Genomic DNA, 21,012 nt, shown 5'->3' with positions numbered 1-21,012 from the left:
AACCATGGCATTGCTGTATTTTTTCTTAAATAGAGGACTTTAAAACCATGACTAAAATTCATTGTCATAATTTTGTTGACAATTTCTTGTGTTACAGGGTCACAAGAGTTTGATATAGAGTACCTCTTGTGTTTTCTTTGGTATTCTTTTGTGAAACCAAGTGAAGAAAATGTGTGTGTGTGTGTGTGTGTGTGTGTGTGTGTGTGTGTGTGTGTGTGTGTGTGTGTGTGTGTGTAGGTGGGAGGTCATGACTGATGTAATTATGCATCTTTCTTTTTGGAAAATCAAGGTATGAAAGTGGACACAAACTCTTCAAGATGTAATGAGAGTCTATCAATAAGAAGCTTCAAAATCTACAAATTAAAATGTAGGTTAAATATCTTATTTACATAACTGTGGTAAACTCACTCCATGTCATTATCTCACAGTTGGTTTATGTCATTCATAGTGAGCAAAATATATAGATATTTTGTTTCAAAATGCTATTATGACATACCTGTTTGCAGAATACTGCTAAATACCTATGCAACTTTACATCCAGAGAATAGTGTTTTTGTGATAAAATGTATTACTTAAGGCTTACAGTAAACACAGCTTTACTTATGAGTGTTTTGTAGAAATGTTTGAGACCGGCATCAAAATATATAAGTTCATAAATAGATTCTCGGTATGCAGGGCAGAGAACCACTGATAATAAGTATAGCCACATTTCCCAGTAGCACTATCATATTATGTGTCTTGCTCAGAATAATTCAGTAGGCAAATAGAAGCAGAAGGAATCAAACTGTGGACTACAGGAAACTTGTAAACAGCTAATAACCTTAATCCTCAGCATTAACTGCCACAGAGTTCAGTTTAATTCATTTTAGTCAATCTAATAAATCACACAGTGACTAAGCAAATTATTTGCTCATAGCAAAATCTATCACTTTTTAAAGTTTGTTTTAGCATCTTTACCACAGTTTTGAATCCAAGGTCCAGCAGAATTTTGCAAATAATTGTAAAACCATTTAAATTCACTTTTAAGACCTACAGCATGTTTTTTTGCCAAGAGAATCTAAAACTCAGGATGGAATGTATTTGTATATAAAGGATTTTGTTATGTAAGAATTTGGTAGTTATGTTATGGATTTTTTGTTGTTTCCTCACCTCAAGAACAAACTTGCTTTATATGTTAAGCAGACTATCACTCTTGCCACTTTAAAGGTAAGCCTAGGTAAGTGTATGGGCAGTCTTCAGTTCCCCTCACTCATTCATGTGTTGTCCTCATGCATACTGGACGGAATTTTTGCATATGGCTTATTGGCTAGACATGTAATGGTCTGTAGACTGACAGACTAGTACTTAATTATGAACCTATCAATCTAAACTTTTAAAGCATCCATATTGTCCAGGTGCTGTAGAGTATCATTCAAAGCTGACAAAATCCTTGTCTTGACCTCAGACTCCTGTCCAACACATAACTCTGTAACTGAGATTTTCTCTGCAGCAGACTGCATTTCTTTGAAGTTCTTAAAACAGTCAATAGTGTGTCTGTGCTCTTTGAATATTCTCAGCACACTCGCTCCATTGTTCTCACCATTTCTATAGAATTTCTCTCAAACACTCCTTGCCTTCTATAACTGTTTTAGTATGATATTAACCACAATTTTGATTTTCTTGCAGGTGAGTTATGGATCTGTAGTTCGTTATTTAAGTAACAAACATCTGTTTCCCTCATTTCTTCGGACTGTGCCACCTGACAACAGCCATGCTCTTAGCCTTGCAAAGTTTTTGATGCACTTTGGATGGACGTGGGCTGGAATAGTGGCATCTGATAATGATTATGGCTTAGTAGGAGCACTGGACCTGAAAAGAGAGTTTTCCCAAATTGGTGGATGCATTGACTACTTGGAAGCTGTACCTTTGCAGGAAGCAGCTGAGAGCATTCTCCATATTATAGATGTGATTAAAAGCTCCACAGCAAAAGTTGTCATTTTGTATCTGAGTATGCCCCAGGTGGTTCAACTGGTGGAAGCAGTGTCTGTACAGAATGTAACAGGAAAGATATGGATCGACAGCACAGCATGGACCATCACTCCAATTTTTTACAGAAAAGAAGTATGGGTAACACTAAATGGAACAGTAGGTTTAACATTCCGCAAAGGTGCAATACCTGGGTTTAGAGAATTTCTTTACAGCATTCATCCTTCTACATCATCAGATGATATTTTTGTCATACCATTTTGGGAAGAAGCTTTCCACTGCAAATGGCAAAGCAGTGTTGATCAGCCAATGCAAACATGGAATGTAATAAGTGAAAACATAACATTTTGCACTGGCATGGAGAACTTACAAGAAGTTGACAACTCCATCTTTGATGTTTTAAACTTCAGGCTGAGCTATAGTACATATAATGCAGCATATTGCCTAGCACATGCCTTACATAATCTTCAAATGTGTGTCCCAGGACGAGGACCCTTTGTCAATGGATCCTGTGCTAATATTCACACGTTTCAGCCATGGCAAGTAAGGAATATGTTATGTATTATTACATATTTTGACATGCAGCATGGGTCAGTGACACCTGAATGGCTTATCTTTAATTATATCAATACCTGTCTTGGTTTAGTTTGCTGAATATCAGGGCTGAAAGCAACAAAAATTGTAATAAGATCCTTGCAATCACTGCTGATAATGATGTCTGAATGTGGGGAGAGTTGGGGTTTATTTTGCAAACTGCGACCATAACTTGCAGATCGCTGGCTCAAAAGTCAATAAAGCAGCCATGTTATGTCTTACCCTCATGTGGCAAAGAACTGTTTAATTACAGGTAAAAGACAATTTTATTCATCTAACACTGTAGGAGGAACAAAAGCAGCTTTCCTTGCTGAATGAGAAGAGTGGCTTTTTGAAAGTGGAACAGATTTTATAAAACAATTTAAAATATAGCTGTCCTGATAAAGACAGCGATCTTTTATTATTTATTTATTTTTTTAACTAGCTGTCCTGGTAAGGAGATTTATTGCCCACTGTAAATACAACAATAAGACTGCTGAAATAAGCATAGAAATCATTAGTCTAAGAGTCAAAATTATGAGAGTTAAGAGTGCTCAAACTGATTCATATAACATGAAAAATTAGAAAGCAAGTATGCCCTGCAAATACTTAATGCAAATATACGAAAAAGGTTTCAGCTTTAGTAACAGCTGACATTAAACTAAAAAGATACAAAATTAAATGAAAATACTGTTTTCTGGAATAAATATAACAAAATGTTTTTTCTATATCTAAATCAAATTGTACACGATCCTTGTGGTATGATGGCGCTCTTGGCCTGGGAAGGAAATGACTCTGTTTTTAAGTTGATGTGCTATTTTGCTGAGAAAGAGGGACTAGACACAGCTGAATGTGATGTGTGTAAAGCAAGGTCTGTTTCAATCAGCTTTCATTTAAATTTATCTAACAGGGCAGAAAAACAAAAAGAATGCATGAATGGAAGGACACAGGATGAGTTCTCTTGACAGTAATGATAATTCTAAAGAAACTTCAATGATTTAAATATTGTCCTTTTGCTGAATTAGTACTTGATCTTCAATTTTATACTGTGTTTTTTGCCAAGATTCTACCCCAGCCCTTATACAGTGTTTAATCAGTTTAACACACAAGCTGAGGTCACCACAATCCCTCTCACTGCTGCAGGCAGTTAGACAGGGGAGGCCGGGAGAGCCAGTATTGCTTACTGCATGGAAGTAACCTGTTACAATAGTAGCCTTGCCTAATTAATATAATGGCATCATTATGTCTACTCTTCTCATCAGACATGTCTGATAGAATGGCTCTATCCCATGTCCAAGAGTGGCCTCCAAACCCACCCAAACATTGCAGCCTGACCACTCATAAGCCACCCCTCCAAGAATAGATGTGCCCACCATCTCTGTCAGCAATTTCAGATGACCAAACCTATAATCAAACACAGGGTTTTATCTCTTTATGCCACTTGACTGACTAAATCTATTTGAATATAATGAATAACAATGTATTCAAGGAATTTGGACTGATTAAGGGGAAAATTTAACTTAAATGACAAAGTAAAAGTATAAGATAATTAATAGTATGGGAATAGGAAAAGATTAGTAAATTAAGATTCATTAATTCAAAAAATGGAATAAGAAAATTAATAAAATGATGAAACGCAGGCTAGCATAAATATAGTGTAGCCTCATTAATATTCATCCTAAGAAATTATGCTTTCTGAAACAGCAAGCAAATGTTTCTGTCCTCTATAAATAATAACATATCCCTGCCCAAATGGTTTTCTACTATAATGGCTTTCTTCATTGGATATTTTGCTCTCTGTTTTGATGGTATGCTATTATACTCAAGAAAAATCAGCTACCAAAAGTCCTACTGAAGCATATCTCATAGTACTAAATTAAAATATATCACAACTTTAAAATATTATACTGGTTGATACCTGCAGGGCAAGCAGTCAGGTCTAACAAACTGGAGCAGTATGTTATTAGGTTATGAGCCACCACAGATCTGAAATCAAACAAGAGTATATTATATAAACTCTGTTCACATACACACACATATATGGATCTATGTTTCTTGATCGCAATTTCAAAATCTTGAACAAGAAACATAGAAACCTACTTAAGCTAAAGTGCACTACATCAAATGTGCACTTTTACAAAAGCTGATTCAGCAAATCGAAAAAAAAAAAAAAACAGAAACAAAAAACAAATAACTTTAAGCACTAATTTTGAAGGGGGGAAGCCCCCCTGCATCCCCCCATGTGGAGAGGTGTGCCCCCCACACACCCCTACTTACTTATACTAACTCCAAGATTGCACTACAGTGGGGAAAAGGATATATTTCTTTATCCCCACTGTAATGTCCTTCGCTGAATCGGCTTTTGCCAAAGTGCACTTTTGATGTAGTGCACTTTCGCTTAAGTGGGTTTCTACGTTTCTTGTTCGTGATTTTGAAATTTTGATCAAGAAACGTAGACCCTATATATATATATATATATATATATATATATATATATATATATATATATGTATATATTTATACAGTCATCAAATAAAGTTGCTTGAGAAGTGGGCAAGGACAGACATACCTATTTATAATTCAATGTCTAATAAATAAAAAATAAATTCACTACCAGAAGTCCAATGCATTGTAAACCACAACCTACAGCAAGAAAATAAAGCAGTAGTTGTCTTTCTTTTTGACATTTCTCTGGTAGTATTCCTTGACATGTATGATCTTCCTATAGAAGTACCATCTCATGTCAAACCTAAAAGCACAAGAAGAGGAAGAAGTAGAGTAGGAAGTTTAGAAAACAATCTAAGAGGATGCAAGTGGGAAATAATCAGGGTAACTCTGTGAAGCTGGGTGAATAATTAGAGTAACACTGAAGCTGGGTACATAATCAGGGTAACTCTGAAGCTGGGTAAATAATCAGGGTGACTCTGTGAAACTGGGTAAATGATAAGGGTAACTGTGAAACTGGGTAAATAATCAGGGCAACTCTATGAATCTCAGTAAATGATCAGGATAACTCTGTGAAGTTGGGTAAATGATCAGGGTAACTCTGTGAAGCTGGGTAAATGATCAGGGTAACTCTGTGAAGCTGGGTAAATAATCAGGGTATCTCTATGAAGATGGATAAATGTGAGCAGTACTGCATGATGCTGTCAATGTACTTGCTGATATCAGAACATGTGTGGTGAGTACTGATGGAACTAGTAAAGGGGTAGATATCTACAAGGACAACAAACCTGCTGCACAGAAGATTGTGAATAGTTGTGGTGCAGGAAGCTTATAGTGGAGAACAGAAAAAATGAAGTTATTTATCAATGCGGAACATAAGAGTAGTATATTGGGACTCAACATTTACAAACATCTACTTATGGAAAGAAAGAAACCATTATAATAACTTGACCAGCTATACTTCATGGGGAAAATGTAACAGACTGATTAATGAAAGTATTTAAGGATATCAAGCTTTATTGCATTGTTTTTATTTATTTAAATTTGTTTTCTAAGGTAGATCATTGCTCTATCTGGACAATTTTCTGGTCAGTCCAAATACAAACATAAAATAAAGTGTAGACACAAATTCTCACCGTAATTATCATCTATGAACCTACTCAATTTTGGAGGGGAACAATAACATTTAAGTGTATCGAGTTAAAGGTGAATATAGTTGGATATCTTATGGTCAACACGATTGCTAGCCTAATGTTTTCCTATGTCCCTAAATGAGAGGCTATAGCGTTATCAAATAGCAAACAAAAACTTAACTAAATCATAATGAAGTTACTATCACAATTTAAAGAATTGAAGTTAAAAAAGGATTTATATGACCTACATGCATATTAAGCCATAAAATATACAATATTTAGAGTTCGGTGACAGAAGAAGGGGAGGAAGAAGAGCAGAGGAGTTAGGTTTGGAGGGGAGAGAGGACAGAATCAAATCAGAATGAGAGGTGGACCAGAAAGTGATAAAGCAATAAGATGGTCTAGTAGGTACAAAGGAAGACTACCAGGTTAATAAAGAGGATGAAGGGCAAGGGATATTAACAGTTGTTACAGGTCCTAAACGTATTCACACTTATGAAAAGGAGTGATATGAGATGCGAAAATACTTAAGAGACCATGTGAAAGAATGCATCTAAAGAGAAAAGACAGGTAGGGTGAAGCAGAAGCATGCTGACCACTTTAAAACTAAAATGTCAAACCTACACATTTATTTTATTTTTACATTTGTTTACTGGGAAAGTCTGACTGGACAATATGTACATTTTCAGTGGAGGCCCGGGGAGAAAAGCTCCAAGACATACAAAGAATTAGACAAACTTAATTTTTACAATTTTACAAAATAGAGAAGTTAACAAGCTTAACATTTTACATAATATATTGTAGGGGAATTAATGTTAAAAATTACATATTTTGTGAAGAAACATGTTACAGTTGGTGGATTATTAAACAGAATAGGAAAAACAGACTAGTAGCCAAGGTTACAATTGAGTAGAAGAGAAGTTGTGTAGCTAGTTTTGTTTTAGCTGGTTACTTTGGTGCAGGCATTACAAGGTTAGACAATAGCTATAAGACAGTCTGCGGGATTGTTAAATAAGGGATGTGTAGAGGGAGAGAAGAGGAAAGTAGAAGCAAATGTGTTTGGTCAGATTGTTGTGAGGTGTCAGGGGTGAAGTTAGAGAGGATTTTAGGGAAACTACGTAAGATGATACTAGAAGTGACTTTATAAGGAAATAGACTAGACTGGGATGAGTTAGACGGTGTTTTGGTTACTTCTAGTTTAGTGTTTTTTCGGTGGGGGGGTTCTATGCTGGTTCAGTACATGGGCATATCCATGAGGTTAATAGGTGGACTTTTAGATGTTTTTTGAATTGTTCAATGTTAGTATTGGTTTTGATTTGTAATGGAAGACTATTCCAGACTTTGGCGATGTAACAGAAGCAGAGGGATTCTCCAGCATGATTTTTGCTTTTTGTTATTTCTAATAGTGCCTTATTGCTGGAGAGAAGGATACATTTGTCAGAGTAGTTTGTTAGTATGCTCTTTAGGGCTGGAGTTTTTTCAGGCTGGTTTATAATATGGTGGGCCATTTTGAGCTGACTGTATTTTAGAAATGAAGGGAATTCAAGCCATGAGAGTTTTCTGAGAGAGTGGCAGTGGTGGGATCTATAGTTAGCACCTGTAGCAAATTTTGCTATTTTATTGTAGCAGGTTTCAAGTTTTGTCATATCAGTCTTTCTAATGCTGGTAAGGATTGAGGATGCATAGAGTAATGTTGAGGTAAAGTGGGTTCTAACAATAGTAACCATAGTGTTGTCTGTGAGACAATGTTTACTCCTGTAGAGACATCCTAGGTTTTTATGTACTTTTTTATGGACTGTGAAATATGAGCATCAAATAACAAATTATGGTCAATGGTAACCCCTAACTGTTTGGTACTGGGAAATGGAATTATAATGGTGTTATTGGCTGAGGTAATTTTGAATGCTGATGGGGTGTCAGGGGTTCTGGTAGGGTGAAAAAGGATGATTTGGGTTTTTTGAGGGTTCAAAATTAGTTGAGCATTAGTTAGCCAAGCTTCTTTAGCTACAGATGACTGTTGGGTGATTTGTTCTAGTCGCTGGAGGGAAGGAGTGGCACATATAAGGGTTGAATTGCCTGTGTATTGTATAAGTGTGGAGCCTTTTCTAGCTGTGTGAAGGTTATTAGTGAATATTGTGAAGAGGAGTGGGCCAAGGACAGAACCTTGTGGGACTCCTATGGTTACATGAAAAAGAGGGGAGAGGCTTTGTTGCTATAGTACAGCCTGTTGATGGCCATCCAGATAGTCTTTAAACCAGGCTATTGCTGTCTGACTGAGGCTTAAATCAGCTAAGGCTTGTAAGAGTTTAGAATGGACAGATTAAGAAAGGCTGAGGAGACTAGATTACCTTCAGAATGAAGTTGGTTAACAGTACTGGTAAAGCACATTAGTGCTGTGATGGTACTATGATTAGGCCAGAAGCCATGTTTGGTGGGAGTTAGGAGATTGTTTGTTAATAGATATTCTAGTAGCTGCATATAAATGCATTAGGAAGTAGTATTGTATGGAAAGAACTGGTTCCATGAGAGGGTGGTGGACTGTATTTTTTTCAGGAAGCTGTGAGATGACAGTCAGCCTAAGAGAAGGGACATAGGTGGAACAATTAAAACATATTAGCTATGCAAAGATGACAAAATAGATAGCGTATCTTTTTTCCACTGTTACATATATGTAGTGCTATGAAAAATTTAGGCGTAGAAAAAGAAGTCTCTTCTACAATTCCTGTGAGCATAGATAACAAATGGTATTCTAAAGTGCAAATAACTAATTTATGCATTAAGACAGTAACCAATGCAATGAATTTTGAGGTCATTGATAGCATGGAAACATTTTATGGTAAATCAAATAGCATTTATACCCAAACAAATAACAAACAATTGATTATTGGCTTAACATTTTAAGCTATATATTCCAAAATAAGGAGTGGTCAATAAAACATGAAAGGCAAGATATGAAATTACTTTATGGTATTATTATCTTTTTTTCTTCATTTGTTAAGCAAGTAAACTTACTAGGCATAAGCCTCTTTTCAGCATGATCCAGGAGCACTGTATGAATAAATAGTTTGATTAGAATTACACAGTAGACAAATGGATGCAGAGAAAATCAAGTCCTGGACTAGTGTCTGGCACTCACTAGCAGCTCATACTGTTAATCCTGTAAGCTAAACAGAGTCTGAGATATTAAAGAAAAAACATGGTACTGATGTTATGATATTAATTGTGGCATGCATAGATGGGTAAAGTCATTGTTTTATAAAGGTCATCTAGCCCTCAGTTAGATGAATGCTAGATCCAGGCTGTTTTTCGGAATAAAAACTACAGGAAAATATCATGGATGACAATGGGACACTTTTATATATCAGACCGGGATTGGAACAGCATAACAGGAGAAAAATGATTATATATATATATATATATATATATATATATATACACACACACACACACACACACACACACACACACACACACACACACACACACACACACACACACACACACACACACACACACACACACACATGTATGTATACACACACACACACACACACACACACACACACACACACACATATATATATATATATATATATATATATATATATATATATATATATTTATTTATCTGTAAGAGGTGACAGCATAGTGGCCTTCATATTCAGTCAGGGATATGAAAGTAGAAAAAAATAAACACAGTATCCATCCTCCACATGGAAGAAGTAATTGTGAGAAACTGCAAATTAAAATAATGTGAAGTACTAACTTATGGCAATGAGGCAAAGCATAAAACTTGCTGGAAGAAAAATGGTGACTAGCATCTATACTATTTTTAATCAGTTTCTAAGGTGCTACAACTAGCAATGAACAAAAGTGGTAAGGTGTTAACATATATTTGCAGAAGTAGTTTGGAATAAAATACATAATGAAAAATGAGTTCAATGTAAAGACCAGCATGAGGAGCAGCCAAAAGTTTAACAAACAGAAGCAATAACTAACTTAAAATGCTAAGAAGGAATCAAATAACACAATGATGTTTGAAAAATATTAAGGCATGAAATAAAATCAAATATGAGACTGGAAAGATTAATGAATTAAAGTTATCAACAGCCTGCAAGAATAATAAAAATAAGTGCTCTGAATATATTAGAAAATGTAGGAGTAAGCAGCAAAATGGATTAAAATTAAATAAAGAGGAGGGTTCTGGAAGAGACCAAAGATAACATAAATGACCTTTGTTTTTAAGATATTCAGCAGAAGTACAAACATAAAAGAAAAACATGGATGCTGTGTAAAGGAAAGACAAGTAAATTTAAAAAATAGCACATACATATTCAACTAAAAGAAAAGAGATCTACAAATAAACAATCACAGTAACAAAATGAAAGTCACAACACCCCAGCATGCTTATTTAATCAAAGCTTTAAAAAGTAGAGCTCTCTGATGAATAAAGCATATTGATAGTTATTTCTTTGTAAAACTTTGAGACAAATTCACTTTTACAGGTGGCAAAGATGGATTGAAGGATCTACAAAACTATTAGTAAATAAGTTTGCAGAGCATCGGCTATAATTGAAAAGTGCATTTAGGAAATGATAAGAAATAAAGAGTTAATTTATTTTTGCCATGTTAAGTCACAATATATATCTAATATCATCACCTTTATTTAATTCATGACTAATGTATTATTTAACTTGATAAAAGTACAGAAAGACGTCATAATGGAACTTGATAAGAGGCCATAAACTTATGGTAGAAAAGATAAATGAACAAGATATGACCTCCTCTCCCAACGAACAAGGTAAACCAAAAACACTGCAATGCCAAAAAGAACAGAGCCAGACACCAGGTATTTTTTAAGCCTTTTTCTTTGGTTTATTATCGAACTTCATCAGAAAACTATAAAGTTAAATAATACATTAGTCATGAATGAGTAGAGATGATGATATTAGATATATCTTGTGACTTAACATGTCAAAAATCAGTTAACTCTATTTTTTATCATTATATTATAAATGAACAAGACTCTAATAAGAGAAAAGGAATACTTAATAAGTAGGCTCATTAAGTAAGAATGTTGAGATTAGAGTAAATGAAGATAAATTGAATTACCATATTTAGCGATTAGAATACTACAAGAATTATTAATTGACCTTTATTTTTCTCTGTACATGCACAACATTGGCAAAAGCAATTTGCATAACTGCATAGAAGACATTAAGGCAGCTCTACAGCATAAAAGGAAAAAGTTGGAAGACCCAAATTTAGTTAGCAGCTCTGGTTCTTTGAGCAATGGCAGGGGAGGAAGGCAATGCCTATTACAGGGAGGTTGCGTGAGGTGTGCATAGTTGGGGCATGCATGGTTCATTTTCCCTGGTGGAAACTGGGTAAAGATTCAAAAAGTTCTTCCAGTGGTGGGTGTGATGCTCTGCTGTTAAAGGATGGTCTGGTTCATTGCTGAGACCCACGGCATATCTCACCAAAGCAGATGTACTGTGTGTGTGTGTGTGTGTGTGTGTGTGTGTGTGTGTGTGTGTGTGTGTGTGTGTGTGTATGTGTGTGTGTGTGTGTGTGTGTGTGTGTGTGTGTGTGTGTGTGTGTGTGTGTGTGTGTGTGTTCCAGGATCTTCAATCACCTTACTGGCCCAGGGCATGCATCAGGTATAGACTGGGGGAGGCTGACATGTGGTAGATCTATGGATAAGGAGGATAGCTGGGGGTAGTTAATGGTCAGATCAAGGGAGCCAAAGCAAGCAACAAAAAAGAAATGCATAGATGACATTGAGTGGCATTGATAACTGGCATTGCAATTATATCTTAGAATTTCTTAATTTTTATAGATGAAATGTATGAATGTACCAAAAAGTAATGGTTAGATTGAAATTATAGAAAATCTGAATAGTTAATTATGAATGGTAAAAGTTGAAGTCACCCTTTTTAATGTAAAATGATAATTAAAGAGGGAATGTTATGGATTTTGACAGATAAAAGACTGTATTTCTAAATAAATAGACATATCATCTGTGAAGAGTCATCTAATAATTCTAGGCATATGATAAACATTGTAATATTTACACAATGTAATGGTATATACTAGTTTAACTCAGCAATCATTTCAGTTGCGGGTGCTCCATCTAGATAGCTCATTCTAAGGAACTGAGGCATAACAGTGAAGACATAAAGGAGAAAATGTCTGGACTGACTGAGCATGATTGAAGGAATTACAAAAAAGCATAAATGAAAATAATGAAATAAAAGAGTTTATTCATTATCAAACAGAAGTCTGACAAACAGTTTTATGATAACTTAGGTCTTTCACAGAGAACTAACTTTTCATGTGCTTGAATCTAAACAGCTATAAGATGCAGTCAAGACAGAGCAAAGTAAGGGTACATGCAGGTAAAGCAAACATAAATACAAAAATACATAAATACAAAAATACATAAATAAGTAGAATATTCTCAGCGAAAGGGATACCATTTTATGGAACAAATTAAATGAAGAAATCAGAAACAACATGGATTTAGAGCATTTCAAGAAGGGATTTGATAGCCTTAGGGGACAAAAATATAAAGACTTTGATAAAAAGTAATGAAGTGGTCCAGTGGCATGGTAGTTACCATTGCTTTCTTCTATTATTTGCTTCTCGTGTTCAGTGCTAAGCTGAAGAGCCTTCTTTGTTTAATCTGTGTAAACTCCTTCTCTCCACGTTTGCCTTCTTTGTTTAATCTGTGTATACTCCTTCTATCCACATTTGCCTTCTTTGTTTAATCTGTGTATACTCCTTCTCTCCACATGTTTGCCTTCTTTGTTTAATCTGTGTATACTCCTTCTCTCCACACGTTTGCCTTCTTTGTTTAATCTGTGTATACTCCTTCTCTCCACATGTTTGCCTTCTTTGTTTAATCTGTGTATACTCCTTCTCTCCACGTTTGCCTTCTTTGTTTAATCTGTGTATACTCCTTCTCTCCACGTTTGCCTTCTTTGATTAATCTGTGTATACTCCTTCTCTCCACATGTTTGCCTTCTTTGTTTAATCTGTGTATACTCCTTCTCTCCACATGTTTGCCTTCTTTGTTTAATCTGTGTATACTCCTTCTCTCCGCATGTTTGCCTTCTTTGTTTAATCTGTGTATACTCCTTCTCTCCACATGTTTGCCTTCTTTGTCTAATGTGTATACTCCTTCTCTCCACATGTTTGCCTTCTTTGTTTAATGTGTATACTCCTTCTCTCCACGTTTGCCTTCTTTGTTTAATGTGTATACTCCTTCTCTCCACGTTTGCCTTCTTTGTTTAATGTGTATACTCCTTCTCTCCACGTTTGCCTTCTTTGTTTAATCTGTGTATACTCCTTCTCTCCACATGTTTGCCTTCTTTGTTTAATCTGTGTATACTCCTTCTCTCCACATGTTTGCCTTCTTTGTTTAATCTGTGTATACTCCTTCTCTCCACACGTTTGCCTTCTTTGTTTAATCTGTGTATACTCCTTCTCTCCACATGTTTGCCTTCTTTGTTTAATCTGTGTATACTCCTTCTCTCCACATGTTTGCCTTCTTTGTTTAATCTGTGTATACTCCTTCTCTCCACGTTTGCCTTCTTTGTTTAATCTGTGTATACTCCTTCTCTCCACGTTTGCCTTCTTTGTTTAATCTGTGTATACTCCTTCTCTCCACATGTTTGCCTTCTTTGTTTAATCTGTGTATACTCCTTCTCTCCACATGTTTGCCTTCTTTGTTTAATCTGTGTATACTCCTTCCTCCGCATGTTTGCCTTCTTTGTTTAATCTGTGTATATTCCTTCTCTCCACATGTTTGCCTTCTTTGTTTAATGTGTATACTCCTTCTCTCCACATGTTTGCCTTCTTTGTTTAATGTGTATACTCCTTCTCTCCACGTTTGCCTTCTTTGTTTAATCTGTGTATACTCCTTCTCTCCACATGTTTGCCTTCTTTGTTTAATCTGTGTATACTCCTTCTCTCCATGTTTGCCTTCTTTGTTTAATGTGTATACTCCTTCTCTCCACGTTTGCCTTCTTTGTTTAATGTGTATACTCCTTCTCTCCACGTTTGCCTTCTTTGTTTAATGTGTATACTCCTTCTCTCCACATTTGCCTTCTTTGTTTAATCTATGTATACTCCTTCTCTCTATATTTGCCTTCTTTGTTTAATCTGTGTATACTCCTTCTCTCCACATGTTTGCCTTCTTTGTTTAATCTGTGTATACTCCTTCTCTTCACATTTGCCTTCTTTGTTTGATCTGTGTATACTCCTTCTCTCCACATGTTTGCCTTCTTTGTTTAATCTGTGTATACTCCTTCTCTCCACATTTGCCTTCTTTGTTTAATCTATGTATACTCCTTCTCTCCACATTTGCCTTCTTTGTTTAATCTGTGTATACTCCTTCTCTCCACATGTTTGCCTTCTTTGTTTAATCTGTGTATACTCCTTCTCTTCACATTTGCCTTCTTTGTTTAATCTGTGTATACTCCTTCTCTCCACATGTTTGCCTTCTTTGTTTAATCTATGTATACTCCTTCTCTCCACGTTTGCCTTCTTTGTTTAATCTGTGTATACTCCTTCTCTCCACATGTTTGCCTTCTTTGTTTAATCTGTGTATACTCCTTCTCTCCACATGTTTGCCTTCTTTGTTTAATCTGTGTAAACTCCTTCTCTCCACGTTTGCCTTCTTTGTTTAATCTGTGTATACTCCTTCTCTCCACGTTTGCCTTCTTTGTTTAATCTGTGTATACTCCTTCTCTCCACATGTTTGCCTTCTTTGTTTAATCTGTGTATACTCCTTCTCTCCACATGTTTGCCTTCTTTGTTTAATCTGTGTATACTCCTTCTCTCCACATGTTTGCCTTCTTTGTTTAATCTGTGTATACTCCTTCTCTCCACGTTTGCCTTCTTTGTTTAATCTGTGTATACTCCTTCTCTCCACATGTTTGACTTCTTTGTTTAATCTGTGTATACTCCTTCTCTCCACATGTTTGCCTTCTTTGTTTAATCTGTGTATACTCCTTCTCTCCACATTTGCCTTCTTTGTTTAATCTGTGTATACTCCTTCTCTCCACATATTTGTCTTCTTTGTTTAATCTGTGTATACTCCTTCTCTCCACGTTTGCCTTCTTTGTTTAATCTGCGTATACCCCTTCTCTCCACATGTTTGCCTTCTTTGTTTAATCTGTGTATACTCCTTCTCTCCACGTTTGCCTTCTTTGTTTAATCTGTGTATACTCCTTCTCTCCACATGTTTGCCTTCTTTGTTTAATCTATGTATACTCCTTCTCTCCACATGTTTGCCTTCTTTGTTTAATATGTGTATGCTCCTTCTCTCCACGTTTGCCTTCTTTGTTTAATCTGTGTATACTCCTTCTCTCCACGTTTGCCTTCTTTGTTTAATCTGTGTATTCTCCTTCTCTCCACATGTTTGCCTTCTTTGTTTAATCTATGTATACTCCTTCTCTCCACATGTTTGCCTTCTTTGCTTAATATGTGTATGCTCCTTCTCTCCACATGTTTGCCTTCTTTGTTTAATCTGTGTATACTCCTTCTCTTCACATTTGCCTTCTTTGTTTAATCTGTGTATACTCCTTCTCTCCACATGTTTGCGTTCTTTGTTTAATCTGTGTATACTCCTTCTCTCCACATGTTTTCCTTCTTTGTTTAATCTGTGTATACTCGTTCTCTCCACATGTTTGCCTTTTTTGTTTAATCTGTGTATACTCCTTCAATCCACATATTTGCCTTCTTTGATTAATCTGTGTATACTCCTTCTCTCCACGTTTGCCTTCTTTGTTTAATCTGTGTATACTCCTTCTCTCCACATATTTGTTTAATCAGTGGCCTGTATTCTTTCATATCACAAAGGGGTCTCTGTCAATTGATTGTGTTTTTAATACCCGAAATTCATATGGTTGAGACCATGTGATTGAGTTTTTGAAAACCCAGAGTTTTTGAATGAAGATCACAGTACAGTGTGGTCTGGGAAATTTACCCTTTCCCTCACTGTAGTGGGTTCTCAAGAGTTAGTATATGTAATTTGCAGGGCAAACTTCAAAAAAGTATTTTTTTTTTTTTTTTTTTTGTTTTGATGTTCATGTTTTTGGAAATTCGATCATATGGTCTCAAGCATATGAATTTCAAGATTCTGAAAACTTGATCATCTGACACACACCCATCACAAAGACATGACATAAGTAAACTGGCATTCCTCCAATCTGTCTATTGGAGTGCACATTGTGCGAGAGCTAGTGAGTGAGTGAGTGAGTGAGTGAGTGAGTGAGTGAGTGAGTGAGTGAGTGAGTGAATGAGTGTGTTTTTTCTATGATAAACTGCTGCTTCATTCAGGACTTCACAGCAGTGCTCTTGTGTTAGCATTTCCTAATCTATGTATCCCCAGTTCTAGCCTAAAATGCATTCTTAGTCTCTTACCTTCCATGTATTCATACCTTAACACTGCATCAGATTCACTGTTATCCCACAAAATAAGAACATGCACCGTATGATTGTGCAGTACTTTTTTATTTTTTTTCAAAAAGGAAAAACATATAATCTAGCATGAGAATAAACATTTGTATATATGCCATTCTTAGTTAGTACATCAACCTTTGAGCAATATTATTTTATTTTAAATATGAAATTACTTACCTAATTGACCCTTCAGCCTTTGTCCACCCTTTGTTTGACCATAATATTTGTGTTCATAGTACATTTTGGAAGAAATTACCTCTTTTCCATGACACGTTTCTTTTACATAACTTCATCCTTCAGACCTCTGTATACATTCTTGCATTCTTTAACCTCTCTCTACATAAACAAACGTTCCTACTGTTCTTTGCCCTTTCCTTATCTCTCTATTTTCTATGTTTCTATTCTGGGGAACATGCAAAAGATGGAGCAAAAAAAAAAAAGAAAAACAATCTGGTGTTTCTTTGCATTTCTTCTTCTCATTCCCTCTTTGGGTATTTTCTGGTCATTTGTTTATCTGCCTTCTTCTCTTTTTCATGTGTGGAAACACCCTGAGCCTTAGATGTGTCATCACTTTTGGAACTTGACTGAGCATTATGATTAATCCATCTCATCAAATAACTTTGGGCCCTTTTTTCCCCTTAATTCTTTCATTTGTTAACACAGATGTCTCCCTTTTCCAACACCTTCTAGGTGTTGTAGAATTTTGTTCTGGTTCGTCTACAAGCTTGAATCTGATGCAGTTTTGATGTATGAATATGTGTAAGTTAATTATTGTTGTCATATATTACAAGCAACTTTTATTTTTGATGCAAAAACATTTTGAACAGAACTGTCATCTTCTCATTTCTGCCAGATCCCTCATGCTCTGCTTAAGACTAGATCTAGATGGTTTCTTTCTTACCACAATTTATTATTTTTTTCCATTAGAAATTTTCTCTGAGAGAAACTTAGCTCTCCTTCTTATCCATTATATTTCCATAAGTGCCATCACACTATGTATAGAAAGAGTATTCTTGGGATGCACCTCCTTCACTTAAACTCATAAACATTTCATAGGTTCATAGGTTGGTACTAGGCTACCGGCCCTAGGGCCTGTACAAGTCTAGCCATAACAATTCCCTGGCTATTTCTTTCCACAATATTTATTTCCCTGGACCTCTGTCTAGCAGGGCAACTGATATGATCCCCGGGGTAAATTTCAGTTTCCACTTTGCAGGGGAAAGGTTCACTTTCTGTCTTCTTGCTGTAACATGGCTTCCTCATGTATCCTCAGCCTGCTTTAGCTGCTGTCAAATGCTCTCCCAAGACTCCTGACTTTTTAATATAACAGAAGGCAGAAGCTCTCCATTTTTACTTCCCACCAAGTTAGCAGTCCCCTGTTTCTTCTAAGGTAATTCACCAACTAATACATCCACCTATATTCATGAAATTGGTTCTGACTATATGAACTCTAAAGCTTAGATATGCATATTTTCCTGAAAAACCTGCAAGCAGCCTTTCAGCAAAAGCAATTGCATATCCTTTTCTCAGCGCTCGATGAGCCCAAGCAAGTGGGACTTTTCATTAAACTTAGTTGCAAATCTCATCTAGACATCTTTCAGGTCCTCTGCCTTGTTTAGTGGTTTGCGTGTGTTCTCAGCATGTGCTGCAATAGTTTTTACATGTTCTGAGACAATGGCCCCGGCATAGGTACTCTCATACTGTGCTCATCTCTGACTCAGTCTGATGTACAGTTTAATTGTGCATACTTAGGTCAGCCATAAAACCTGTACATTGTCACCGTGACTGGAGAATGAGCATCCTCCAGCAGAGTGCTAATGTATAGGTCAAACCCACTCATGGCAACAGAGTTGTTGTGTCTTTCGGCTTTTCCCGGTTAGGGGTCGCCACAGTGGAACTCCGGTCCGCTAATGATTGGCAGTAGATTTTTACGTGCCGAGTTACCAGCCCTGACACACAACCTTCAACGAAGGTACACCCATTCATGCATGTCTCCACACAGAAGATGCTTTAGCTGAGAATTGAACAGGACAACGTCTTACTGTGAGGCGACAAAGCTACCGCAGCACCACCACCATAGTTAGAGCAAGCTGCCATAAAGCTTAGACAGTAAAATAGCTAACAGATCCCATTTTCTTAGAGCGGCTAAACAGAATTTTGCTGTTTAGTGAGAGTAAAAGTAAGAGAAAAGTAAATTAAAAAAAAGAGAAGAAAGAAGCATTTGTGTGTGTGCGTATGTGTGTGTATGCATCCATGTGTTGTTTGTCTCAATGTCTGTGCACTTGTGTGTGTGTCAGTGTTAGAGTGACAGTGACAGAGAGAAAGAGAGTGCTGACTACAGCAGGCAGTTCATTAGCACAGATAAATAAACTCTTAATGTCCAACATTATTGACTGACTTTAATTCTCTGTGATTTACTGTGCAAAATCTGACCCAGTAAAGGTGGTGGGAAGGGAGAGCTGCAATGCCTTTTTTTTTTAACATGACACATCTAAGGATATCTGTCTATATGCCTGTTTGTATTTCTGTGTGTGTTATTCTACATATGTGTGTGTGTGTGTGTCTGTGTGTGTGTGTGTGTGTGTGTGTGTGTGTGTGTGTGTGTGTGTGTGTGTGCACGTACATGTGTATGTAATTTTACACCTTAAAGGTTAAGAACAATACCACTGCTATAATTCTATTCACAGAAGTCAAGACAGAATTGTTGCCCTAAAGCTGTGAAAAAGAATGTAAGCAGTTATCTTCTAGTCTGCTTGTTTATGATTATTATCATCAAACATGAGCTGGTAAAGCTCACAATACCATTTCTGACTTAAACTACAGTAACACCAGCATTGCAGTGCCAAAAAAATGTTTTTACTGTTTTTATATAAAAAAAACATTAATCCAGAATTAGACTCGTTAGTTTGATTCAAATAATAATTGAGATTATGGCAAAAATAGAAGTGAAATGAAATTATAGGTATCAGAAACATAACCAAGTCACATATCTATAAAAAATATGGGACTCGCTTCCAATGTGAAGAGGCATTATCTGTTGTGCAGCTTTTCTTTGATTTTGTTTTGTTTCATTTTATCAGAACCATTCTGACCTGAATGGAACAATCTGGCAATGCACAGCTGTTTTTTTTTTTTAATTTCTCCACTGAAATTTTTAATGAGTGCTTTCCATTCCATTCATTGGGACAGTGTTATCATGGATACAATGACCCTCTGCGTAGTAACAGCTATAATCCTGAAATGTGAGTATTATAACTAGCCCCAATTTTCTAGGTCAAAAAGTCTAAGCTCTTTCGCCTAATTTTTTTTCAAGGCAGGGTAGCGATTTACAGTCAACAAACAGTGCCCAGTCCCAGCTTTAGTCACTTTAACTCCAGATACTCCATGTTAATTAACTCCTGTAATCTTATACTGTTTTAAAAGCCATCATTATGAAATATGCAACACATCTGTGGTTTGAAAACGTTATTCCTATTATTTATGTATTTATTTTTCTTTTTTGAAGGGGATCCGAGTCTGTCTCAGCTGTAGAAGTAAGAAACTGAGAGCTACATTGTTTAGCAGATAATTGGACAGAGCAAAATAGTGTCAGTATGAGGCATCACAGTCCGAGAAAGTGTTGCCCCGATGTGCGATAGAGTCTTTCAATGTGGAAGTTTGAGGAACATGTACTTTTTAAGACCCCAAGTGAGTAATGTCAATATTGGTAATGAGGTACACTTAAGAGCTATGACAATATGTACACATAATAAAATAAATGCAAGGTAACTAAGATTGCTACCTTTTCAAATGAGCGAAGTGGCACATTTTTTGTATGAACGCAAAATTTTGCAGGACAAGCCATACCAGCATCTATCACAAAAGTCTGAATGTTTTTGGCAAAATAAAAGCTTATCCTTACAGGACTTGATTTGCTTATACTCCTTCAGATGACATTAATGTGTTTCAGATACAAAAAAATATTCTGTTAATTTTTACAAATTGGTAAAGGGGTCGTTTAAATAGTCACGGTAACACTTTCTAATTAGTAGCTGCATTCATAACAGTGTTCATAGCTAAAACATAGGCGCATCACATGTTGCCCCGATAACGGAAAAGTACTATATATACATATATATATGTGTGTGTGTGTGTGTGTGTGTTTGTGCATATATATATATATATATATATATATATATATATATATATATATATATATATATATATATATCGGCTACAGAGTTTGGAAGGCAAATTCTCCACCATGGTTCAGGAACAAGCCACTACACCCAGAGAATAAGTTTCTTGATATCCTTGTCCATTCAGACCTTGGTTTTTAACTGCACCAATCTATCTTATCCTCTAACAATGCAGCATATCTATATAATATTCCATTAGCTCTGCTGTTCCCTACACAACACCCTTGCACATCTTATATTCAGCATAC

At 36.0% G+C, this 21,012-nt stretch overlaps 1 protein-coding gene across 1 annotated transcript in view; it reads left to right on the top strand.

Annotated features, from left to right (window-relative positions):
- Window positions 1-21,012, top strand: part of LOC122801334 (extracellular calcium-sensing receptor-like) — a 369,667-nt gene that overhangs the window by 112,038 nt on the left and 236,617 nt on the right. Inside the window, exon 3 of the mRNA XM_044070873.1 lies at window positions 1,666-2,508. Coding sequence (XP_043926808.1) covers window positions 1,666-2,508 — 843 coding nt within the window. The remainder of the gene's footprint in view (window positions 1-1,665; window positions 2,509-21,012) is intronic.

This window comes from Protopterus annectens, chromosome 4.part1, assembly GCF_019279795.1.
Source record: "Protopterus annectens isolate FY-2018-M chromosome 4.part1, PAN1.0, whole genome shotgun sequence".
Classification (NCBI taxonomy): Eukaryota; Metazoa; Chordata; order Ceratodontiformes; family Protopteridae; genus Protopterus; species Protopterus annectens.
This window is presented reverse-complemented; position numbering and strand designations above follow the sequence as displayed.